This window comes from Lipotes vexillifer, unplaced genomic scaffold (assembly GCF_000442215.2).
Source record: "Lipotes vexillifer unplaced genomic scaffold, Lipotes_vexillifer_v1.1 scaffold162, whole genome shotgun sequence".
Classification (NCBI taxonomy): Eukaryota; Metazoa; Chordata; class Mammalia; order Artiodactyla; family Lipotidae; genus Lipotes; species Lipotes vexillifer.
The window spans coordinates 461,352-487,823 of NW_006779114.1; the positions used below are offsets into that span (position 1 = coordinate 461,352).

At 35.9% G+C, this 26,472-nt stretch overlaps 1 protein-coding gene across 2 annotated transcripts in view; it reads left to right on the top strand.

Moving 5' to 3' along the window:
* The window catches only part of DDX10 (DEAD-box helicase 10), a 286,645-nt gene that overhangs the window by 237,942 nt on the left and 22,231 nt on the right, over nucleotides 1–26,472 (top strand). For both annotated transcript variants that reach the window (XR_456974.1, XM_007452471.1), the window contains exon 17: nucleotides 12,058–12,194. Coding sequence is in view for 1 of the 2 variants with exons in the window: in XM_007452471.1 (XP_007452533.1) it covers nucleotides 12,058–12,194 (137 nt within the window). In the remaining variant the exon portion in view is untranslated. The remainder of the gene's footprint in view (nucleotides 1–12,057; nucleotides 12,195–26,472) is intronic.

Genomic DNA, 26,472 nt, shown 5'->3' on the forward strand with positions numbered 1-26,472 from the left:
TTTCCCTTTGTCCTATAAATTCTGACTCATTCTCAAGACTATTTTGAATCTATTCTGTGAAATCTTCTCTGTTCTTTTAGATTCCCTTTGTATATGTGTGTGCACACAAATAAAGTAACTCTATGAGCAGATGCTTTACAATTTAGAAGTCTTTCTTTCACTACACTGGCTTATGTAAATAATCTATAAATACTTGCTGAAGAAAGGAAGGAAAAGACAAAGTGCACATGAGAGTTCATAAATTTGTATAATGCTTCTTGTATAGTGATTGTTTAGGATTTATGCTGATTTGAAGATTATTATTAACATCACTGACTTGGTAGTTCAGATTATGTATGAAGGTGGGAGATACTTGTTTAAATTATCTTTTTTGGAAAGATTTTAGGTTAATTTTGTATTGTAACCCAAAGGTTTGGGTTCTAGCTCTACCACTGACTGTATTTAAATTATCTAATCCTATTTCCTTATCTGTAAACTGTGAAGTTTTAATACAATTTTCATTCATTGATTCATTTGTTCATTCATTAAACATTTGTCTTCTAGACATTATTTTTATCTTTAAAATTTAACCTTTAAATAATGGGCTTTCCAGTTATACTGCTTAAACCTTTAGAAAACGCACCAAAATGTTTGTGTTTTCTTTTTTTTTTCTTAGCAGCTTATTTGCCTACCTTATTCTTTTGGAAAGCTGCACAAAACAAACTGTCTTTCAGATATATGGTCACTAGAGATTGTAGTTTCAGCTCTATCTATAAATAATTATATATGGATAGGTGATTTAATCTTAGCCCAACATCTGAAATGATATACAAAAATTGCTTTTTGTTAGTTTCTTACCAGGGAAGCATTGATTGCTAAATAGAATATTAAAGAGATTGATATGCAAGATTAGCTATTTTTTTCCAAAGAGGGAACGTAATAGAAGGTAAGAAATTTCATGCAGATTTATGTAGTGGATGAGTTAAATGTGATTTCCTCAAAGAATGTTTCTCCTTTGTAAACAAAACATTTTCTTTGCTTTTGCCTTGCTGAATGGAAAATTGATTATCTTAATTGTGCCTCTATTCAAACTCACTTATAAATGACTGTGTGGCAAACTGTAAGGAAATAGAATAGAGAATTTCAGCATTGAAAGTTTTCACTGCACAAGTGAACTTTAATTTTGGATTTTAAATTTTAATTTGGCTATTAAAATCATGAGCTAGTTGATTTCTTAGTTAAAGAAAATTTGTGAGAGCATGAGGATAATACACTATGACTACACATGTCATGTTCTAGCAGAGGAGGTACTAGGTTGGTGTTGAGAAGTTTTATAGATAGGAAGAGTAAGAATTAGGAAATAGTAAGTGAACTTGAAATTTCATAGTATATTTTTATTGCCTTTAAGGTGAAGGTGGCAAAGATATAAAAAATTGATGGTAATTCAGTCTTTCTATAATATAAGGCACTTAAGATATTCTTTTGTAAACTTTAAAAAATGTATTTAAACAACTTAAATGAGAGTTAATCTTTTCATGACTGTAAGCCATTGTTTATTATGTGCTGCAGATCATGATTCTTCTAGTTTTAATGTGTAATTCATTTCAACTAAATTTGAAAATAGAAGCTGAAATGGAGTAAAAACTTAAGACTACTGGAGTAGATTTATCTCCGGCAGATCTACTTATCTTAGCAGTGGTTTATTAGTTTTTTTAAATGAAAACTCAATTCTTTGGTTGCCAAAGTGTCATGGGGGAAATAACAAAAGTTAATAGGATTCAAAATGTAGAACATTTTGGAAAATGGTGTTTTGCTCATTTAGGAATACTCTTTTGAAAAATACTTTGTCATTAAAAGAAATAAAACTTCCAATAAAGGACAACTATGTGACTTTTCAATTAAGTAGTGATTGTGGGATTTTAAGGGAACTTGGGAGCAATTTATAATTCATTTCCATTTTTGAAGAAGAAAAGACTTTTATTTACTGCTGTAAAGAATATTGAATGATTACTGTCTTCCTTTTTTTTTTTTTTAAAGTGGAAATTTCTTATATAGAAACTTTGTAGAATTTTGGATTTGTAGTTGGCATTTATGCTCTGGCCTACAATTCAGATCATGACTATTTTGGTCAATTTCAAAATAAGAAAAAGATGGAATTTTAAGTAATTTGTAGCTTATGTTTAGCGAAGTTTGGAATATATCCTCTGATTGACAGAGGCAAGCTTTGACCTGGGTAATTAAAAAGAGTGCATACTGGGACCAATTTACTAATGCTTGAACAGTTAATTGGCTCTGTTTTAAGAGGTGTAAGAGTGCTTGTAATACACTCTCCAGAGTGTTAGATGCCATCGAGTTGTTTTTCTATGTATTGTTTTATTAGTCCTGTTGTATTATATCACTAAATCAGTATTTAGCTAAACCCAAACGTCACCATTATGGAATAAATTTCTAGGAGACAGAAATAAACTGAAAATATTCAAAAATATTTTAATTAGTATGATAACATTATTATTAAAAAGTGAAGGGGAAATCAGGCTATTACAATTTAGCATTATGGTGGAGGAACAGTAATTTCTCAGCTCTGTCAGCTGCTCTTGGGTTTACTGTTCTGCACATTTACCTTAGTAGGTAGATGCTCATTTTCAGCAGGCACATTTAATAATAACATTAGTCTTTTTGTGCTCATAACTCATAAAAAACGTTTTCAATAATTTCTTCTGTAAGTTTGTACCTGGGATTTATAGCTTGGGTAAATCTCAGAAATCAGTCTCTCTTTAACTATTGAAAATGGTTGGCTGTATATAGCAATCAGAATTTTTTTATCTTCCCAATGCTTTCTTAGAAGGTTGTTTTGAAGCTTTATTAGTGAGAACAGAATGTATTTTGAATACCTCATTTTTCTGTAAAATTTTCTTTTCTTCACAATCTTTACATTCATTGTCAGGATCAGAAATAGTTTATCATGAATTTTGGAATTTTCCCTCCTTGTGAAATTTTGAGGTGTCAAAGTTGACATTCTGCTTTTAATTCATACAATATGGGGAGGTTCCTTTTTAAAAATCCTAAGTGGGGGCTTCCCTGGTGGTGCAGTGGTTAAGAATTTGCCTGCCAATGCAGGGGACACGGGTTCGAGCCCTGGTCCGGGAAGTTCCCACATGCTGCAGAGCAATGAAGCCCGTGCGCCACAACTACTGAGCCTGCACTCTAGAGCCTGCGAGCCACAACTACGGAAGCCCATGTGCCTAGATCTCGTGCTCCGCAACAAGAGAAGCCACCACAATGAGAAGCCCATGCACCACAATGAGGAGTAGCCCCCGCTCGCCACAGCTAGAGAAAGCCTGTGCGCAGCAACGAAGACCCACCACAGCCAAAAATAAATAAAATAAAAAAATAAATTTTAAAAAAATCATAAAAAAAATCCTAAGTGGAATTAAATAACTAAAATTTAAATACAGTTCTTAAAGCTTATTTCTATGAATGCTATATGGTAAACAGAAAGGCAATAGAGATAATTCTCTATATTTAGACTGAATTGATTTCCTCATTAACAAACACTGACTGACCAGCAAGAATGCCCATTCACTCCTTAATCCATTACATGCAATGTGGCTTCCACCTCTACTCCTTAGTACAGTGGTTGAAATTGTCTCATTCCCTTTTACTTTATGAACATTTAAGGTCTTTGGCCTAACAAAATTTACTGTGGCACTAAGGGATGATCCTTCACTTTCTGTATAGTACAAGGAAATAATCTGTTCTCCTTCACTTCACATCAGCCCTCCTCTCCATTTCTCAGAGATGTTCTGGAGTTAATATAACTTTGTTTTTAATTTTAATACAGCTTCAAGAGTGTTACCCTTTTTTTTTTTCTTTTTAAGAATCATTTATTGTTTAGTTAATGTTGTAATTTATAGCAGCGGTCCCCAACCGTTTTGGCACCGGGGACTGGTTTCCACGGGGTAGGGGAGGGAATGGTTCAGGGGGTAATGCGAGCAATGGCACCGACCACCACCAGTCCACCAACCAGGGGTTGGGGACCCCCTGATTTATAGAGTTTGCTTAATCAGTCTTTTTTTTTTTTTTTTTTTTTGATGTGGACCATTTTAAAAGTCTTTATTGAATTTGTTACAGTATTGCTTCTGTTTCATGTTTTTTGGCTGCAAGCCATGTGGGATCTTAGCTCCCCGACCAGGGATCAAACCTGCATGCCCTTCATTGGAAGGCAAAGTCTTAACCACTGGACTGCCAGAGAAGTCCCAGTTACACTTCTTATTGAGACATTTTGTGCTCATTCAATTTTAACATTAGAATTTCATTTTTGTTTTTGCTTTTGCTGTAGTTGTGAATGCTCTCAGAAAGAAAAAGAGATAAGGAAAATATAGCATGTGTAGAAGCATATTTAAGCATACATTTATACCTCTTTTAGAGAAAAAATGAGGTATACAAGATATATTCTGTTGCCTGTCTACCAGAGGGATTTTATACAATATTATAAAGTTTTAAACTTCTCAGAAGTAAGACCCTAACTCATTCATTTTTGCATACCCATTATGGGCTAAATATACTAAGCACTCAGCAAATTATTATTAATTCAACTTGAAGGGAGTGCTTGAGGTTTCTATATTTTTTGAATGAAATTCAAATTCATGTAATGGTCATGAATTTGATCATACATAAGTCCATAAGTATAGAAATAACTAGATTCTTTGTGTATGTGTAAACCCTCAGTGTGTATACAGACTCTTACATGAAGTTTTCTTGCATGATTCTCTAGAGGGAATTTTAAGCATAACTTGTTATTTTATAGGCATATTGCACATTTCATTTTTCTTTACTGACTGCTCATTTGTTTTCCCATTAAGGTGCTGATTGCATATTTTCCAAGCATCTACAATTAATTAAAATCTTTACAAGCTTCCTTAAACTTAAATACTGTAAATTTTATGCTTGAGAAATCTGAGATGGAAATTAAGTGGTTGACAGTTATTAATAAAAATCTTATGATCAGATCTAAATTTCATATGATCGGATTTCTAGTGTTAAACCCTTATCAGTAATAAGTACTTATATATTTTTATTTATTTATTTATTTATTTATTTATTTATTTATTTATTTAAAGAGAAAAATTGAAGATATCTGATTGATTGGGGCCACATTAATCAACCTTGTTTGGAGTGAGAAGACCCAGAGTTGGCTTGGCATTTGGGGATTGGCTGACAGGACATACAGCATTTCTGGTCAAGTGGACATTTATAGGGACACGGAAGTTGTCTAAGTTTTGGTTTGCTGATGTGGCACCCCAGGCAGGAGCAGCTCCATCTTAGCCCTAGAAATCTATTTCAGTAATGATAAACAGGACCTGGCCTCTACTCTCATGAAACTTACTGCCTAGGAAAGGATGCAGACATTAAACAAATAATGAATTCACTCTAGGTATAGCACTGAAGAGAAATCTACAGGATGTTTTACTAAGGGAGTGATGTTTAGAAATGTTTAATCTGATACCTGATTACTTGAAGTTAACCAGGTTTGGTATAATAAGAATATATATTTCGTCTTTGTCCCTGGTTCCTGACAATGAAGTCAAAGGTTTTAACCCATGGAATTTCCTGAGTGGTGGAAGAGTTTCGTTGTTCATAAGAAGCCCCTGTTCAACACAGTTGAATTTATGCTAATGAGGTGACTCAGGGTGGGATGTCTAGATAGATTCAGGGTGGGGGACTGGTCACCAGAATGACTAAGTGTGTGATTAGCCCCATCCCCCTTCCTGGGAGGAGGTTGGGCCTGGAAATTGAGTTATAAGGACTCTTGAACAACAAGATTCTGAGACCTTCCAGATTGGTGAATGTGTTGATGTGCTGGGAAGGTGACCCTCCTGTAGAAGACATGGAAGCTCTGCACCCCATCCCCACTGCATACCTCATCCTGTGCATCTCTTCCATCTGGCTGTTCCTAAGTTATACCCTTTAAATAAATAAACTGGTAATCATAAGTAAAACACTTTCCTGAGTTCTAGAGAATTATCAAACCTGAGGAGGGGGTCGTGAGAATCCCTGAATTTGTAGTCGGCCAGGTAGAATGGCAAGTAGCTTGGTGGCTGCATTTTGCAGCTGGCATCTGAAGTATGGAGTCTTGTGGGACTGAGCCCTTTACCCCTGGGGTCTATGCTAACTCTGCATAGTGTCGGAATTAAATTGAATTGATAGACACTCATTTGACTTTGAAGACTTAGTGTTGAAGAGAAACCACGTGTTTGGTGTCAGAAAACACTACAAACCAGGCAAAAGGAAGTAGAAGAAGATTCTAGTAGAGAAGTAGCAGTAATGCAGACTCTGAGGTGGGAAGGGGCTTGACTTGTTCCAGAATCTGAAAGTGTGGCTTCAAAGCTTGTAAGCAGGTGATAAACATGATCAGATTTGAAACTTATTAAAAAAAAATTCTAATGACAACACAGAGAATTGGAGTGATCAGAAGAAGAATGGTTGCAGGGAGACTCATTAGGAAGGTGGTACAGTATTCCACACAACAGAGAAGAGAGGCTTGGGAGCAAAGGTCATGAAAGTGGGGATGGTCACATACAAGGTGACACAGAAAGCACCCCCATATGTTTTATGAAGCTTATAAAATATTATTGATTCTGAAGAAATAATTGTACAAGTAGCAAATTCAAAGCTTTAATGGTGAAAGTTGAGATTCAGGATGATGTAGGAGAAGACCTAGCATATGTACCTATTTGTGTGACCTTGTTAAGCTATTTAGTCATCTGACTCACATTTTCTCAATTTTGAAAATGGGAACAATAATTATTTTTCTTCCTACTTCATAGAGTTTGAAGATGAAGTAAGATAATGTATGTCAGAGCACTTCATAAATTTGTTGTAGAAGAATGCTACTTCTCATCTGTATTTCTTCTCATCATCAAAACTGAAAGCAAAATAAAAGCTAGTTGGGTTACATTTCTGTTTTGGATATTTTCATCTGCCCTACTTAATAACTGAGTCTTCCAAGTGTGTATTTTAGGAAAAGTATTCCTATTTTAGATGAAATATTTTTCTCAGAGGTTCTGAAACTGTATTTCAGGAACAGCCAGTTCATAGAGGTGACCCTGATCTCTTAGTGTGTATGAACTACTTTTTTTTTTAAATTTCTCAGAGCCTTAAGACAGGAGTGCGGGTGTGACCATAGGGCTGGGAGGATAGAGAAAAATGAGAGAATGATTAGTCAGTGAGGGAGGAGTGGTTGCAGCTTCCAGTCTGGAAGTACCTGAAGAGAAAGAGGCATGTTGACAGCCAGGATCCATAAATTGAAGGCTGCATTCTACCAGATGTTAAGCATTTAGCAGGGCTAGTGGAGTTGATTCATTCATTAGTGGCTGCTCCACAGAAATAGAAGAACATGGCTTTCATTTTAGTGCTTATGTGGATAACTATCCTAGAACAGTTCATTTTATCATCACAGCAGGGACTCTGTCTTATTCACTGCTATATCCCCAGTACCTAGTAGTATGTCTGTCACATGTCTCCTTAATAAAAACTTATTGAAGGAAGGCATTTTTGTACAGCATCTTCATAATACTTATTAAACTTTCTTAGACCATGTTTATCATGTACAACTATGCTTATGAACATAATGATTCTCTGAAATGTACCATATACCCATGTAGTCCACAGAGTCTAGTTGGTTCTCCCTCCTTGACATCTCTCATACCTGTTCCCCACTTCCATCTCCACTGCCGCTTCCTTCATTGAATCCCTTTCCTCATCTGGATTATTGTAGATTTTAAACTGATATCCTACCTTCAAATCTTATACCCTCCAACAACCCTTCCCATTGCTGCCAGGGTGCAGCATCTGTAAGATACAAGTTTAGTCTTCTGCTAAAATACTTAAATGGTTCCCTTTTACCTAGAGCAGTGAGTTTCCAGCCATGATGTTCTAACACACTGATATATCACAGTCATTTGGAAGGTGATAGGTATATCATAGTATTTGTGCTGTCCCTCATGAAAATGAGTCCAGAGAGAGATAAAAGTGAGGATGGTGCCATATTTGTAATTAGCTTTTAAATGGTTCATGAAATCACAAGGATAGAGAGAGAGAGCAGCTAAAATGTCCAATGTCCATTTTCTTTACCACCTTATCTAACTAGAAAGAGCATACTTCTAAACTAGACCTTGCCAGAATGATAAACTCAATACTTTTCTCCAGAATGTTTTCATTATGGCAATACCCTCTTTACTTAGTGATTTTTATTTATGCTTTGTGTTTGTTGTAGATGGTAGTGTTTTTTTAATTTTTTAATAGATTAAAGGCATTAATAGAGGCACATTATACTTTTTAATACAGATATTATACATTTTTATAGTTATGTTTCTAACCCTTCAAAGAATGAACTAAAAGACAGAAAAGCTCAATATGAAAATGTCTTTCTACATCATCTCTACAGTTTTAGTAGGTTGAAATTGTGTTTCTGAAAGGAGTGATTGCCAACTTAAATTTATTTGTCATTGTCATGAATTGAGGAGTATAATGCAGCACAGACAATATGGTTTGGCATCAACAGTGGGATCATCTTACAGATCAGGAAATAGCAAGACCTGAATGTTGTCAATTACAAGAAAGTCATAGTAATACAAATCCAGATAATGTTTTATCCATTTAAAAGTAAGTTTTCATCATTTTGAATTTGTATTTTCCTTCAAATAGATAAACATGTACAGTGGAATATTGAGTTAAGGTGTTTATGCTAACTCACTTTCTAATTTATTTTGTATTGTACTTATTTTGTGAAGGCCACTTGCTTTATAGTAAATGTTAAAGGAGCATATTAAATGATTCTAGGTGTTAAAATACAATTAATTCAAGTATTCTGCTTGACATATCAGAGTACAGATCTCAGAGCCAACAGAGCAACTGGAGATTAGGAGAAAACCCAAGAAGCAAGGAAATCACAGAGAGGGGAGCCCAACTCTGCCTAAATCCTTGGCTGAGTGTCACATTTCACAGGCTGAGGGAAGACTCATAGGAAACCAGGCTAAAAAAACAGCAGTTGGAAGCCATAAGAACAAAACAGAGATGAGATATAAGTAGCTGAGTACCATGGGTTAGAGAGAATTTGCAGTTTGAATCCAGGCAAGGTAATTGTCTATTAGAATAGAAATCTAATAATCCTCAGAAAAACCTAACAATTCAATTTTATATAATATATTATCTAAAGTGTCTAGTTTTCTACAAAAATGTGAAACATGTAGTGAAGCAGGAAATTGTGATCCATGGCCAAGAAAAAGTAGTCAGTAGAAACTCTTGTTAGCCCAGATTTGAATTTATCATAGATTTCAATGTAGCTATTTTAAGTATGTTAAAAGAATTAAAGGAAAATGTAGGTATGTAAATAAACAGATAGGTAGCCTCCCCAGAGCAATGGAAACTATATTTAAACAAAACAAAAACAAATGTGGTATTAGATCTGCCTGAAAGCACAATTACTGTAAAATTTTTGCCAGGCAGGCTGAAAAACAGTTTGGAATTGTCAGAAGAAAGCAACAGCAAACCCGAAGACCCAGTAGAAATAACCCTGTGCAAAGAACAGAAAGAAAAAAGATTGTAGAAAAATGAACAAAACTAAGAGAACTGTGAAGTAGTCCATTACACATGTTCTTGCAATCATGGAAGGAATGGTAAGAAAGAGGCATAAAAATATTTGAAGAAATCATAGCCGAAGACTTCCCAAATTTACTGAAAAGCATTGATAGATCCAAGAAGCTTGCAGAGCCCCAAGAAAGACAAATACAAAGAAAACCATTCTTAGACACATCATAGTCTAACTGCTATATGATAAAGAGAAACTTTTGAAATCAGCCAGAGGAAAACAACACTTATTGCTACACTTCAAAGAAAAAACTGAAATTATTTCTCACTAATGAAAAAATTCAAGCTTCTAAGAAAAATTTAGAATTTTAGAAAACTTATATCCACCAGTAGCTTCCCAATACTTTGAAAGACATTTAAAATGATATTGACCATGATATTAAGAAATATGATTTTTAAAAATATTGTATAATGAAATGTGTTAATATTTGAAGATCCATATAAAGAAGATATGCATAATTTAGTGAACCAGTATTTTCCACATGACCAGTACACAGTGTTATGAAATCATTCACTGATAAAAGATCCATTCAAAGTGCAAAGTAGACCAATGGATTTTAATGTAACAGAGTACAGAAAGTTTATTGATAATGGCTTCAGATTCCACATTGTAACTACTTTTTAAGAAACTTCCACTCATCAGTGTTTATTGTAGTATCAAAGGAGAGTAACTGCACTTCTCTAAAAAGGGTGTTAAATTACTTTTCCCTTTCCCAACTACCTATCTCTGAGAGACTGGATTTTCTTCGTATATTTCAACCAGAACAATGTATTGAATGCAGAAGCAGATATGAGCATCAAGATATCTTCTTCTGAGCCAGACATTAAAGAAATTTGTAAAAATGTAAAACAGAGTCCTTTTGTTTTGGAAATAGTAGCTATTTTCATAAAAACACTATTTCTGTTACCATATATGTTAATATATAATAATGTAGAGTTTATTATTACTTTTAAATTAATGAATTTTTAAAAATTCTAAGTTTCAACTTCTAATACATTAAATGGCAATAGATATAATCCACCTTAATAGGAGCTCTTTGGAGTCCTTCATATATTTAAATGTATTGGTGCCGTGGGACCAAAAAAGCTTGAGAATTACTTTGGTAATTCTCTGGCTCCACCTTTAGATAACAGATTCCTTTGAGAGCACCAGACTGGAAAATTGGAAATATCTTGTAGCTTGGGAGATTAGTGTTCTTCAGTATATGATGACATTCAATTTTTGTTGACACCCTTGATTGTTTTCAAATGGACCGTATAGTAGTATGCTGTTGAGTTGTACTGCTTACTGCCTCTGATGGCAGCCTTTTCTTCTTCCCTTCTGGTATTTGTTTCCAGACCTTTTATTTTTAGCAGGGAATTTTACCAAGAAAGCAATAAAGGACTTTTGCAGTAGTGACTAATCCTCATTTTCTTTACTTCTTCCTTCTTTGGCTATGTTTAGAGGTTATCAAGGGAGAGCTGTACAAAGAGTGTAAGCAGACTTCAGTAGAGCTATGCTGTGCTGAGTTGTTATTCAGTTTCTGGGAAACAGCATTAATCATTTGAAATCAAAGAATCATTGAAGTTTGTCTCATATGGTGTGAAAAAGAATTATAAAGTGGGTAACTAAGAGAAATTCGTCCAGAATTGTTTTTTAGTCCTGCTTACTGCTTATAATCTGTTAAATGTGTGTGACAATGTTTGTTTGTATTTCTTATCTACCAGGTGACAAAACCAATCTGCCAGAAATAAACTTGTTATAAGGGGTGTTCATTACATTAATGTGTAGTAAATTTATTTTAACATTGCATTACTTTGTTCTCACAAAACAAAAGTAAAAAAGCCTAAATACCTACTTACTTGCATGAAACTGGATAGTTCCCAACTTTCTGTATCTTGGTATTCCATCTTATTTTTTAATTGTTCTTAGTGACTTTGTACTTAATTCGAATTTAGAAGGCCCCTCACTATTAATGAGCTAATACAGATCTGATTGTTGTTTTAAGATTTATTGTGGTCAAAAAATTATCAGACAGATATTTCTGTACTCTCTCGTCTGACCTTTTACATTTTTACCTAATATTTTTGGTAGTTTTGAAACTTGCGTAGTGGACAGGAGCACTAAAACAAATTTATTTTACACTTTATTTCTTTGATAGTTGAGTTACATGGAAGTAATTAAACTGTCAAATTTGTCCCATATTGTGTTTAAGGGACTTAATAGTGATGTACTTTTTGAACCATATTTTGTTTTACTTTTGAAATGACATTGGTTTTCTTTCTCAGTGCAAATGATTATGGTTCTGAAAGTCACATAGAGGCTTTTGCCAGAATAAAAGGCTTCTAATTTGAGGATCTCAGTTAGGGATATTTATTTGGGGCTAGAAATAAGACCTGATTATTTATGAGTTGTTTTCTTAAACGACAATTTCCCTTGCCTTTTTTTAGGCTAAAGATGAAGAAGAAGCCTTTCTGGATTGGAGTGATGATGATAATGATGGATTTGATCCAAGCACACTTCCAGATCCAGATAAGTACAGAAGCTCTGAAGAATCAGATAATGAAGATATAGAAAATAAAATTAGGTATGTTTCTACCATTGGTGGCATTAAGAATATGGGTCTTCTCCTTTTAATAACTCCAAAAGATGTGTGGAGACAAACATCTCATGCTCTTCTCGTCATTTTAGGGGCCCTTCTACTGTTTCTGTTAATTCCTGTTAACAGATATATGGGTGATATGAGAGTTGTATCTTTTTCTTGGTCTATTCTCTTCTTGTCTTTCTCTTTCTGAATCTTTTATGCTTAAGTATTTGATGCACTGGGGTATATTTAGTGCAAACAGAGGTAAGATTTTATTTTGATTCACTGTTGAGATTGTTGTTAAAAATTATTTCTGAATTTTTTAAAAGAGCAGTTATACTTTCATATTCTTTGATGTAAAATTAAGTAAGAAACACATAAAATAATGGATAACTCATACATAAACAGCCTTTCACAAATTCTCTCAAATTAGAATCTGTTCATTTTAATGTGGACTTACTTGCTGCCATGCCAAAAATAGATGAAATGTAATGAATTGAATGACTTGCTCAGCACTTGTTTTCTGAGTACTATGTATTAGATTAAATTGAGATTCTGTTGATTTAAAAGTTGAGAATATTGAACTGCATGGTTCATGATTGAACTAAATCAATGAGCCTATTTAGGCACAAGGGGGAGGTACTAATGATGTATGAAGTTAATATGGTTGAAAGGGAGAGGAAGCTTTTTGGAACCCCTGAAGTTGCTAGTCTGAAAAGTTTGGAGTTGAGAAAATAGGCCACAGAGAGCTATAATCCAGTTTTAACTAAGAGCATTATGAAAAGTTCTCAAAAAGATTATCCCCTTAAGAGAAAAATGCTATAGAGAGATCATTTCAGAGTTACTCTTTATTTTAATATTGTGCTCATTTAAACATAGTATTATTTTATAATAGTGAAAATGACTTATCCAAAATGCAGTCTTCCCATGTGATGCCAGAAACTTGAGACATTTGCTATTGGACAACCAGGTAATGGACATAATAGCTTTACTACCACAAGAAGCACCACAGGTGAAAATAATTTATTAGGATTTAGAAAAAATATTTAAATGATAAGGGTTAAATAATTTAGGTCCAGGGCATAATTCTAATCTTTAGAAATTGACCTCTAAGAGTAAATATGCATATTCTACTTCAGAAAATACACATGTCCAGACCTTGATGAACTGTCAGTATGGTTGTTTGTTGCCCTTTTTATTCTTATATAAATGTCCCTGTTTCAGAGTAGTTTATGGGATCTCCATTTTGATAGATATGATCTAACTTAACACATATAACTTTATATCATTAACTTCTAAATGCTCTGTGTAATTTTACTTTCTGAAGGGAACTTTAATTGGTTCTTACAGTTTGTTATTTGGCCATATTTTCCACATCTGTCTAACATACCTTTAAAACATAGAGCCAACCTTTGAAATCACTGATAAGATGTCAGCAATCCTTCTGTATCTGATTCATAAGGATTTTTGTCTAACATTTTTCATGATAGTTTCTGGGTCATCCTTAATCTACGTACAGCAGACATTTCATTTCATTTTTTTGGCATCTCTTACCCTCATAGTGACATTTCCCTACTACCACGTAGTTAATATGACTTGTTCTCAAATAGTTTCACATTTCATCCTCTTAATGAGCTTGTAAATGCTTTGTAGCTAGAAAATCTGTCTTTTTATACCAATACTTTCAGCTCCAGCCTTTACTCATCTCCCCAGCATTAATGTCATAGGCACAGAAAAAGGCCCTAAAATACTTGTATTGATTAATAGATTTATGAAGGAGATTTATAGAGTAAAAGAGAGAAGCATAATGATAAGCAACTATATAATTGGTCCTAATAGCTTAAATGATACCAGAGATGACAGAATAGATGGTTGGAGAACTGGAAGAAGCCAAGTTCCGATAGTGTAATGGTGATGCACAAGATAGTAGTAATACCTTGAGAGATGCCAAAGCATCTTAACTCAGTGATAAGCGTTCAGATGGGAAATATTTAAGCATTACATGAAAATTAAAATAGTTTTAAGTTAAGGCATAACTGATAACTACATTAGCAGAGATTGAAAGGAATTGATAAACTTGTCTTAGGCTGAAGAAAAATTATCTTGTTGTTGAAAAGAATATCAACAAGGGCTTTATTCCTTTAGTGCATTTAGGGACTTCCTAGCAGTTTTGTCTTTGTATGAGCACAGTGATTATATAGTCCAACCCCCTCCTCTTATAGATGAAAAAGCCATGGCTTCGAGGGATAAAATAATTTGTCTGTGATCACAATACAAGTTAGGGACAGGTCAGTGTGATCTGTCTGAATCAAATTGAACCTCTGGTTCTAATACTCCAGACAAGTTATATAGAATTACTATGGCATTAGGAGAGGTAGGTCAGGAAAACTACCTCAAGACAAATTTAATGTTATTTGGCTGAAGACCTGATCCATGGACTAACCATAGGATAGATTTGACTGGACCATGGTTTCCCTACCTCAGCATTATTGGCATTCTGGCCCAGACGATTTTTTGTTTTGGAGAGTTTGAGGTGGTTGTAGACTGTTTAGCATCATCCTCTACCACTGGCACCTCCCCAGTTGGGATAGCCAGAAGTATCTTCAGACATTGCCAGGTATCCTTTGGTGAGCGAAATCTCTCACAGCTGAGAACCAATGGACTAGACCCAGGATGGCAGAATGTATTACTAGTGCTTAATTGCCCCATCCCTCATCCAGGATAGGCTTTGTCTGTATTCCTTTCCATTTAGTCCTAGCAGTCCTTCTCAAACAGGGTCCATCAATCAATCGGGATTGGTACACACGATAAAACATGTTTTCCATTCCTAGACTAGAAGGTAGGATTTAGGGTAAGTTACAAGTAATAGTCTACATGTGAAATTTCTATTTATACTCTAATTTTCCCTTCTCTCTTGAAATTACCTCAGTGGCAATGAATAAAGATATATGTAAACTAAAACCACATTGTTTTGGATAAGAAGAGGTATTCACAAGTAAATTCACGTACACTAGAAATTTGACAGTAGTAATTGCTTCTGCTGTGTATAATAATAGCGCCAATTCTATCTTCCTATATTGTTCCAGTTCTGCTACATCTTTTTTTCTTTGCCTCTCATGGACATGACCGAATGCTAAGATTTTGTGATGTTAGCTTTAGAGGATCCTCCTGGCTTGTTCACGGGTTTTATTTGGTGCACTGTTTCTGGCTTCTGCTCAATAATTGTAGGATAGCTAGTGTTCCAGCCTCTTGGTCATCCTCACTCTGCCAGTTGGTTATTCTCTGGATATTAATTTAGCATTTTCAGATATGAGTTTGTATAGGACTGGTTATACCAATTAGAAAGTGGCTATTAGTCCCAAACTAACTAGTATGAGCTAATTTCTTTGAACGTTTCCTTTCTATGTCTCTTTTTCCTTCACTTTGGTGACACCCGTAGATATTCAGCACAGGTAACACATTTGTCTCTCTACATGGAAAGACACTTAGTCAGTAGGAAATAGGCAAAAGAGAGCCAGATTTAGTGGAGAACGACTGAACTTGGGGTCAGTAAATCCTCCTCAGGGAGGTCTGATAGGATTTTAAAGAGTTTGTACCTCTGTCCTCCTCCTCAGCTCAGTATATAGCCACAGTAGAATTTAAACCCTCCTTAACCCTCTGTAGAATTATCAGAATTGTCATCTCTAACACTGAGATTCAAAAGAGATTCTCATATATAAGATCCAACTTCTTTAAGTTAGCATGACAAAAAGAGATACCTTGCTTATAATATGGTCCCAGGGACAATGAAAATTATATGACCCTGAGTTCCTTTTAAGGAACGTTAAGAATGCTGCCATTAATAGCTCCATTTATCCTTAGAAACAGAACTATGAAATAGGGGGAGTGGGTAATCTACCCATCGTACAGAAGGAATGTTAGCTGGTTAGTCAGCAGCAGATGCCTGAATTCCATTGGAAGCTCTAAGCTTTTGTGCACTATTTTTGAAAGTAGGTATACAAGGGAGAGCTTGCTTTGATGCTCTCTGCTTTCTTTTCTCATCTTCTTCCATCTTACAAATTGGTCCATGCTGTGTTTTACTCTGTGGTTTTCATTTCTGATTCCTTCTACCGAACTAGCATAGGTAGAGTTAGTACAAGATATTGGGATTTGTTGTTATTATTATTGTTATTAAAATAGACAGAAAATTTAGTAGGAAACCTAGCTCTTTGTTGCAGTGGACTTTGTGACATCAGAGAATTCACTGGTCTGCAGGGAACTACACAGAATCATGTGTTCTTGTCTCCAGTGAGTTTTGATATAGACTTTCATACCTTTTGAGGACATAAGACCTCAAATATTGCATGTAATTATCTTTGTGCTCATAAGTGATTTTTCATTTCTTAATCTCCCAAATAATCCATATAGTAGAGTTATACTGCTTTCACAATAAACATATTTGACTAGCTTCTATATGTGGTGCCAAGAGCTGGAGAAGCAACTTTCTGCATTATTTAAATCACATTCTGATTATTTAAGAGTTAAAAAATATCTACTTGATTTGTAGTCTCTGGCTTCTTGTCACATTTCCTCCATCCATTCTTTCAACTAAGAAGTTTTTTAGTATCTATCCTGTGCCAGGCATAGTGCAGGTACAGAGGATAAAAAATTTAGCAAGAAAAATACCTTTCCTGCTTTCACAGAACTTTTAGTTCAGTGGAGGTTACAGATGGATAAACAAGCAAATACAAAACAACATGGTGGTTAAGTACTGTGATTTGTGCACTCAGGGAGGTGGTGGGGAGAGGGATGGATGAGCATGAAAGTGATGGGCCTAACACTTGGGCTTGGCAAACTGGAAACAGCTTCCTGAAGGGAGTGATGGCTAAGCTAAACCTGAAGCAAGTTTAAGTTGTAAGAGAGCAGGGAGAAGGGTAAATTGCCCTTCTAAAGAATATGGCCTTTGAAGTGAGACAAGTGTCTAACCATATTCCAGTTAAACTCTTCTTTCAATAAAAGTGTTCCTTTTAGCTGTGCCTCACAAGCTGAGAGAGATTTGGTCCCGAACATGTAATCTAAGATTAATTTTTGTATATCTAGTAGCATTCATTATGTTTGGTTTATGGCCATCTTCATGTGAATTGCTAATGATGTGAAAATTTGCGAAGTATTGAATACAATGAAAAAGAAGCAGCTGGATGTTCCAGATATTCATTATCCAGTCAAATTAAGTTTTTAATATTTATCATCTTAACCTTTTTCAAGGAAAAAAGGGAAAGAAAAAGGTTGTGGTTAGACTGTTACTGCGTTATATCAATCTTTTCTTCACAGAACACGGTCTCTGACTAAGGCAGATTGCTTTATAAAGAATTGTTATATGGTGGGGTATTTGGTAAATTATTCTAGGTGGTATAAGACCACTCATGTGTAATTTGTACTGAGACTGTTGGCATAATTTAGACATGAAAAGCTCTATATGGATTGGTACCTTTTCCTGTACAGGGTAAATTTTCACATCTAATATAATTAGCTGTTCTTTTTGCCTAGCCTGACACAGCTCTGAATCAAAAGGCTGATCAAGGATTTTTGTCTGGTTTTCCATTTGTTTGGGGGTTTTGTTTTGTTTTAAAAATCTGTTTTACACTAGTTTTCTGTTTTTGAGTGAACTTGCCCATGTATCATGTATCTCTTACATGAAGGAGATGAACCACTTTAATCTGTATGGTTTCTCCTAGTGTTCTGTGACAACTCTTCAGTAAATTTTGCCCAGCAACTACTCTTCTATGACTTTACAGTCTTTTCACCTGGAAAAGAAATATGTGTGCATTAAAGATAAATTTGGGGGGAAGGAATATCCCCAGAAAGCATTTTCCTTTCTTAACTGGTTTTGGTTGGGGCTGAGTATGACACATTATGTATTTTATATTAATTGGTGGCATAGTTGGCACTAAATATAGGGGATGATTTTTTTTTTTTTTGCGATATGTGGGCCTCTCACTGTCGTGGCCTTTCCCGTTGCCGGATGCGCAAGCTCAGCGCCCATGGCTCACGGGCCCAGCCGCTCCGCGGCATGTGGGATCCTCCCGGACCGGGGCACGAACCCGTATCCCCTGCATCGGCAGGCGGACTCTCAACCACTGCGCCACCAGGGAGGCCCGGGGATGATTTTTTAAGGGGATTTTTTTTACTCAGAGTCTAGGTGATTGTTAAATAGGATTTGGTATAGTTTTCACTTACTTGAACCAGTGTTCATTGGTGAATCTAATTGTGGGTGGTAGATATGGAAAGAAGTTGGCTCAGCTCAGTGATATATTGACTTTATTGTGTGCCTGCCATTCTTTCCTTTTATTTTTTTTTAACTTCAGGAGATTTATCTCTGATTCCAATATGCCTAGTAGCTTTCAAGAGAAAATCTCAATCACCTCTTCTTTGTGAAATACAAAGTTCATGACCTGTCAAAGTTCATAGAGCTTTTATCAGCACTTAACATGAATTGTGAATAACAAGAAGAGTTAATTTACTTGACTTTCTTTAAATTGTGTTCCTTTTGTCTTTCTCCCTTTTGCCGTTGCCCTAAAACAAAACAAAAGCATATCCTGTGTGATGTGAAGCATGAATGGACAAACTTCCAAGGCAGATTGTTGGGGTAGCAGGGAGGGGGGTAGTGGGGAATGTGGGAGAGGAGTGGGAAGGCAGTATTATTTGTCTTGGGACTCTTAGGGGAAAGGTTGCTACCTATTGAGGAAGGAAGGCATTATTTTCTGGGGTGAGGGTTTGGATGGGGAAAACAAATTTTGAGAAATGTGAGGTTTAGGAAGCTCTCAGCTTGACCTTACTTTCAGTCTCAGGTTTTGCCCTGTGCTTTCTACCCCTCTATCATTTAGCCACCCATTGAAGAACTGTCACTCAATGACAGTGGTGGGTTTGTCATGTTTCAGAAATACTAGGATCTCTAAGAAGATGGATGAATGGCTCAGGATGCCATGAGGCCAAGGTGAACCACCTAGTAGGTTCACCTAGTAGATAAACATCTAGTAGGGTTCTCTTGGCTGCTGCCCTGATTATGGTGCATGTTGACTTTGCTTTCACCGAAAAGACTGTTGAAAATGATACTTTTCAGGACCATCCTTGAGAATGACACCACCCTTTTTTTTTTACTTCACATTGCTTCATGTAGAATGCATTAATACCTAATGACTATATTACGTTATTTAGTTATGTCATAATTTCTTTATCCATTCCTGTTTTAGAATTTTAGGTCATACTCATGCTTAGTTGTTTGGTTTTGTTTTCTTTTGTTTTTGCTATTATAAGTAATTCTTTAATGGATAACTTTGTTGAACATTAGGTTTTCTCTCTCTTGAAATCATTTGAAGGACTAATGAAGAGTTAGTCTAAACTGTAAAACTTAATTTTGCCAGATAGCTAGAACATTGGGGACATGATTGGATAGGTGATGATCTTGAATATTAAAAACTAATCAGTGAAAGTAGTTTGAGGAGAAAAGCTGTTGTGCTTTTGGGGAGCAGAAATATTTTACATACAGATTAGTAGCAAGAAAAATCCATAACATAAACCCAACTTGTATGAGTGTTTAAATATTTTTTTTAATCTGTAAGAAGAGAAATCATGTGTCTTCTAAATTGCTGCAGAGGAGAAGTTCTTAACCTGAACACTATGGATGAACTTTAGGGGAATCTCAAACTTCTTGAAATTGTATGCAAAATGATGGTTTGGGTGTGTATGTAGCAGACACTCCCGTGCCTTTATCTGGAAAAAGCGTCCCGAATTTTCATCAGATTCTTAAGTGGGCTTATAAACCAAAAAAATAGAGATTGGGGGAGCCAGAACTTTTTCCCCATCCCAAATGATGTTTGTGTTTTTTAGAAGGAAACATGTACATGGATCAGTAGTGTGATTGCAGTCCCTTGTGTACTGTTGCCTTCTCACAGTCCCCAACCTTTTCTGATTATTAGAATTCTGATCTAAGAGGGTATCATCTGCTCTTGCAGTTATGTTTGTAATGAATGCTGAGCCAGTCAATCTTTTCTTTGACTAAACTGTTTTTACAGATCCGTTTTTAGTACCAAGCAGCTAGAAAAGAGACATTAAGGACATGATACATTTTCAGTTCCATTTCTATGTGCGATAGCCTTCATCATCAGAAGGAAACTGGGCAGATTTTATGGAATGTACTGCAGTAATTAATCTTCATTAGGACTGTTGCTATGGCCTTGTAAATGAAAATTTATGATAAGGGGAAAGTCTTTGACACAACGTATTTGAATACCAGAGTGCCAGTACTTAAGGGTAGGTATAGAGATCTCAGAATTTTTTTAACGATCCCAAGGTCATTTATTATTAGCTTAAAATTCTTTAAGAAAAAGTCCAAGCTACATTTACTGATATGAAAGCAAGAAGGAGAGTTTTATACAATAGGGGCACAAACTGGACATGCAGATGCTGAACTCTTGGTAGCTTTCCACACACAGTTTGGCAGCATGTTGTAAAAGGACACCCAAGGGTTTCTGTGTGAGTGAATACTCCGCTCTCCACCTCAGTCCTCAGCTTCCTTGCAGCTAGCTCAGCCTGCAATTTCACCTGATTTCTTTCCTTTGCATTCCAAAAAAGAACGAGAAAACAGCATGAGGTTGAAAGCTGCACAGACACTGTAGTAAAGGGAGTGTGCTTTCTTCCAGCAGCCCCTTGTCCTGGCATTTGTTAGGTTTCTGAACAGGCTTGTACGGTGATGTTGGTCCTCCATTTTATGATGTAGCACACACCAACTTGCACAGCCTTAATTGTGCATGAACAAAGGCAGCCAGTACAGAAGTAAGGAACTCTAACATATGGCATCATGGCATCATGATGCTTTCTGGCTGCACAGTCTTCCAGTATCAGGCTTACAGAATCCCTGGTGATATCAACTTTCCTTCTTCCTCATCAAAACCATTCATTAAGCCTCAGATACACAACATGGCAGGCCCTGTATTCAAAACAGTCTGCAAAACTATCCTACGGACTAGATTGAAGTGATGTATGATATAATGAAAATAATGTCATTAACATATCCTATTCAATGTATGGATAAAGAGTCCATATTACCAAATTGGAATGTGGGAAATGTCTTCACTTGTCTGTTCTTCTTCCTCAGCGTTTCCATTATTCAGGAATTAAACACACTGAAAGTTTACTGTGTGCTTGGCATAGAGCAATAGAGATGCTAGATCCCAGCCCTCATAAAGCTTATATTCCAGTGAGGGAATGTAAAGAGAAGAGATGGTGATAAGGGCCATGAAAGTGGTAAATGTAGGGTACCTAGAGAGGAATTGGGAGAGTTTGCTTTATATAAAGTGGTTAGGAAAAACTTCTCTGAAGTGAGACCTGAAGAATTATTGAAAGCCTTCTCTTTAGGAAAGAAGGAATCATTCATCCTAACATTCTAACCATGAATTGCTTGGACAATTATTAAACTTTAAATATTTAAATTAATATTTAATATTAATACTAAATAAACAATTATTTAATTTAAATAGTTACCCTAATAGCCACGCTATATAATTATGTATATTCCTGCCAGAGGAGATTCCTCAGCTTTTTTTCATTCCATCATCCTTCAACCATGTGTCTATACTGACTATGATTCTGATTGGTTTCATGGAAGGTGATGAGGATAAGAAGCAGCTGCTATTCTAGTCCGTAAAGTGGAAACTCATTAGAAAGGTGTATGCCAGCATGAAGTTTATGAGAACAGGAGAGTGAAGTTAAGATGGACTGATTACTCCAATTGAAGACTGGAAAGGTAATTCAGGTTATGAGTTAAAGCACCATGTCATTCATTGGGGATAAGAGGAGGAAACTTGAATGTATTTTTGTGCTTAATTATTTAGGTTATAATGTGTTGATGGTGTATCAACTCTTTTTGAATATATATACAGTGGAATATTACTCAGCCATAAAAAAGGAACGAAATAATGCCATTTGCAACAACATGGATAGACCTAGAGAGTACTATGCTTAGTGAAATAAGTCAGACAGAGAAAGAAGAAAACTGTATGTTATCACTTATATGTGGAATCTAAAAAAGAAAACAAATGAATGTATATAAGAAAACAGAAATGGACCCAGATAAAGAAAACAAACAAATGGTTACCACTATTGGTTACCAGTGGGGAGAGGGCAGGGGGGAGGGTCAAGATAGGGGTTTGAGATTAAGAGATACAAACTACCAGGTATAATATAAATAAGAAGCAAAGATATATTGTCCAATACAGGGAAATATAGCTGTTATTTTATAGTAACTTTACATGGAGTACTATCTATAAAAATATTGAATTACTATGTTGTACACCTGAAACTAACATAATATTGTAAATCGACTATACTTTAATAAAAAAGAGAGAAGTTAGTTCCCATCAAGGGGATTTGGAGATACTTTAATTAATATTTATAATGCATTTACTATGCATATATCACTTACCTTGCATGAGCTAGATATTAATCACATTTTACAAATTAGGAAATTCACACTCCATGAAGTTAAGCAGTTTTCCCAAGTTTTAGGCATTTGCTAACATTTGAGTCAGTCAGGTCTGACTCAGAAGCCACTTTCTTCCATACCAGAACTTTTGTAAAACTACCTGTTAAGTAACTGATTTTAAAAAGCAGACATTTCAACATTAAACATGCTGAGGGGAAAAGATGTTCTTTACATTATGAGATGTATAATCCAGAGAAGTTACACATATTGTTTCAAAGAAAATCAAAATTACTCTTTTTTTGTTGAATCAAAATGGCAAGTTATACTCCTTCTGTAGTATTGAAGTATTGTTTCATTTCTTATTCTGAGTCTGAGGTTATTGGGTGCTTCTTTCTAGTATTATTTTCCTTATGCCATTAATGTTTTAATTTTCACTGTAGCTTTGATCTTCTGGATTTCTTTGGAATTAATGATATGTGATTTGAAAAAAAATGCAGTACAGATTTTAATGTCCACTTATATACTCACAAAGAAAGTAAGAATGTGGTTTTAGTTAGAGATTACTCTGCCTAACTTTATATGATAATAGAGTGGGCCAGTCAGATATTTAGCAGTATAGAAGCTTAGCCTAGTGGGTTTATTCATTTATTTAAGAAATATTTACTGAGCCTATGGATACTATAGTGGGCAATGTGACTGTAAAGAATAAGACAGGGCTTCCCTGGTGGCACAGTGGTTGAGAGTCCGCCTGCCGATGCAGGGGACACGGGTTCGTGCCCTGGTCCGGGAAGATAACACATGCCGCGGAGCGGCTGGGCCCGTGAGCCATGGCCGCTGAGCCTGCGTGTCCGGAGCCTGTGCTCCGCAACGGGAGAGGCCACAACAGTGAGAGGCCCGCGTACTGGGAATAAAAAAAAAAAAAAAAAAAAAAAAAAAAAAAAAGAATAAGACAGTTTTTGTCCTCAAGGAACTTGGAATCTAATCGGTGAAGCAGATAAGTAAAATAGACAGTCTTAGTACAGCATTTCGTAGGGTGTAATGGAGGAGTGCATAGTGCTAGGGGGCACCTAAGAGGGCACTTAACCTAGACTAGGATGGTCTGGGGAGGCTTCCCGGAGCTGAGTCAGGAGGGGAATGAATAACAAATAGTTACAGAGGCACTAGAAAGACTTAGATGGGTTTAAGAGAGATTAGTGAAGAAATGATCAATTAAATTAAGGGTGTGAGGAAGAAGTGGTTAAAGGATGACTTCCAGGCTTTTAGTAGGGGTATTACTGTTCACTCAGAAGGAAAATATAGGAGGAAGAATAGATTTGGGGAAAACATGTAGTAGTTAGGGGCATGTTGAGTTTGCGGTGCCTTTGCAAATGTAGATAGAGATTTCCAGGATCCAGCTGAATATGCTGATCTGGTGGTCAGGAAAGAATTCTAGGCTATAAAGATGCATATTTATAAGTCATTAGCACTATGGAAGATAGTTGGAATACTGAACTGCATGAGAATACCCAGAATGAATATGTAAAATGAGAATAGTAAAGGGCCAAGGATGGAACCTAGAAATATAGATATAAGTAATGGTGACAAAGGAAGAGGAAACTAAGATACCATTAGGGAGGTAGTAGTTAATCTGTAAGTACTTAAAAGTTAGATGATTGCCCGTTAAATCTCATGGAAGCTGTAGTAATGGTAAAATTTTAACTGTCCGCTGACTGGGTGTTAACTCAACAGAAGTCATGTGTTTGGAAAAATGATTTACTAAATTTAGCCTTAACATGACCATTTATATAATTTTGAAAAACATATGCAAAGCCAAAATTTAGAACACGGGGAACGTCTGCTGTTAAAAACAGAGGATTGGTCAGCAGCCTGGCGCCTGTGTACCCACAGACTGGACTGAGTGCTGTGGGAGTTTTCCCATGCGTAAAGCTCTCCTCTGTGACTCCGTTGGAACTTGAATTAGAAGCAAGTTCTGATGAAACATTGCCTTCTTCATTGCAGTAATGGTACCTCTCAGGACTCCAAAGAACTTTCAACAAGGTCATGATTTCTGCCTTTCAGATGAGTAGGCATTTATTGAATGACATTTTTTTTAACATCTTTATTAGAGTATAACTGCTTTACAATGGTGTGTTAGTTTCTGCTTTATAACAAAGTGAATCAGTTATACATATACATATATCCCCATATCTCTTCTCTCTTGCATCTCCCTCCCTCCCACCCTCCCTATCTCACCCCTCCAGGTGGTCACAAAGCACAGAGCTATCTCCCTGTGCTATGTGGCTGCTTCCCACTAGCTATCTGTTTTACATTTGGTAGTGTATATATGTACATGCTACTCTCTCACTTTGTCCCATCTTACCCTTCCTCCTCCCCGTATCCTCAAGTCCATTCTCTAGTAGGTCTGCATCTTTATTCCCGTCTTGCCCCTAGGTTCTTCATGACCTTTTCTTTTTTTTTTTTAGATTCCATATATATGTGTTAGCATATGATATTTGTTTTTCTCTTTCTGACTTACTTCACTCTGTATGACAGACTGTAGGTCCATCCACCTCACTACAAATAACTCAATTTCGTTTCTTTTTATGGCTGAGTAATATTCCATTGTATATATGTGCCACATCTTCTTTATCCATTCATCTGTCTCATCCGTCAGTGGACACTTAGGTTGCTTCCATGTCTGGCTATTGTAAATAGAGCTGCAATGAACATTGTGGTACATGACTCATTTTGAATTATGGTTTTCTCAGGGTATATGCCCAGTAGTGGGATTGCTGGGTCATATGGTAGTTCTATTTTTAGTTTTTTAAGGAACCTACATACTTTCTCCATAATGGCTGTATCAATTTACACTCCCACCAACAGTGCAAGAGGGTTCCCTTTTCTCCACACCCTCTCCAGCATTTATCGTTTGTAGATTTTTTGATGGTGGCCATTCTTGACTGGTGTGAAGTGATATGTCATTGTAGTTTTGGTTTGCATTTCTCCAATAATTAGTGATGTTGAGCATCTTTTCATGTGCTCTTTAACCATCTGTATGTCTTCTTTGGAGAAATGTCTATTTAGATCTTCTGCCCATTTTTTGATTGGATTGTTTGTTTTGATATTGAGCTGCATGAGCTCTTTGTATATTTTGGAGATGGTTGCTTCGTTTGCAAATATTTTCTCCCATTTTGAGGGTTGTCTTTTCATTTTGTTTATGGTTTCCTTTGCTGTACAGAAGCTTTTAAGTTTCATTAGGTCCCATTTGTTTGTTTTTATTTCCATTACTCTAGGAGGTGGATTGAAAAAGATCTTGCTGCAATTTATGTCAGAGTGTTCTGCCTATGTTTTACTCTAAGAGTTTCATAGTATCCGGCCTTATTTAGGTCTTTAATCCATTTTTAGTTTATTTTTGTGTATGGTGTTAGGGAGTGTTCTAATTTCATTCTTTTCCATGTAACTGTCCAGTTTTCCCAGCACCACTTATTGAAGAGACTGTCTTTCCTCCATTATATATTCTTTCAAGTCTTTATTGAATTTGTTACAATACTGCTTCCGTATTATGTTTTGGTTTCTTGGCTGCGAGGCATGTGGGATCTTAGCTCCACAACCAGGGATCGAATCCACAACCCCTTCATTGGAAGGTGAAGTCTTAAGCACTGGACCACCAGGGAAGTCCCCTTCATTGTATATTCTTGCCTTCTTTGTCATAGATTAGGTGACCATAGGTGCATGGGTTTATCTCTGGACTTTCTGTCTGTTTCCATTGATCTGTTTTTATGCTAGTACCATATTGTTTTGATTACTGTAGCTTTATAGCACAGTCTGAAATCAGGGAGCCTG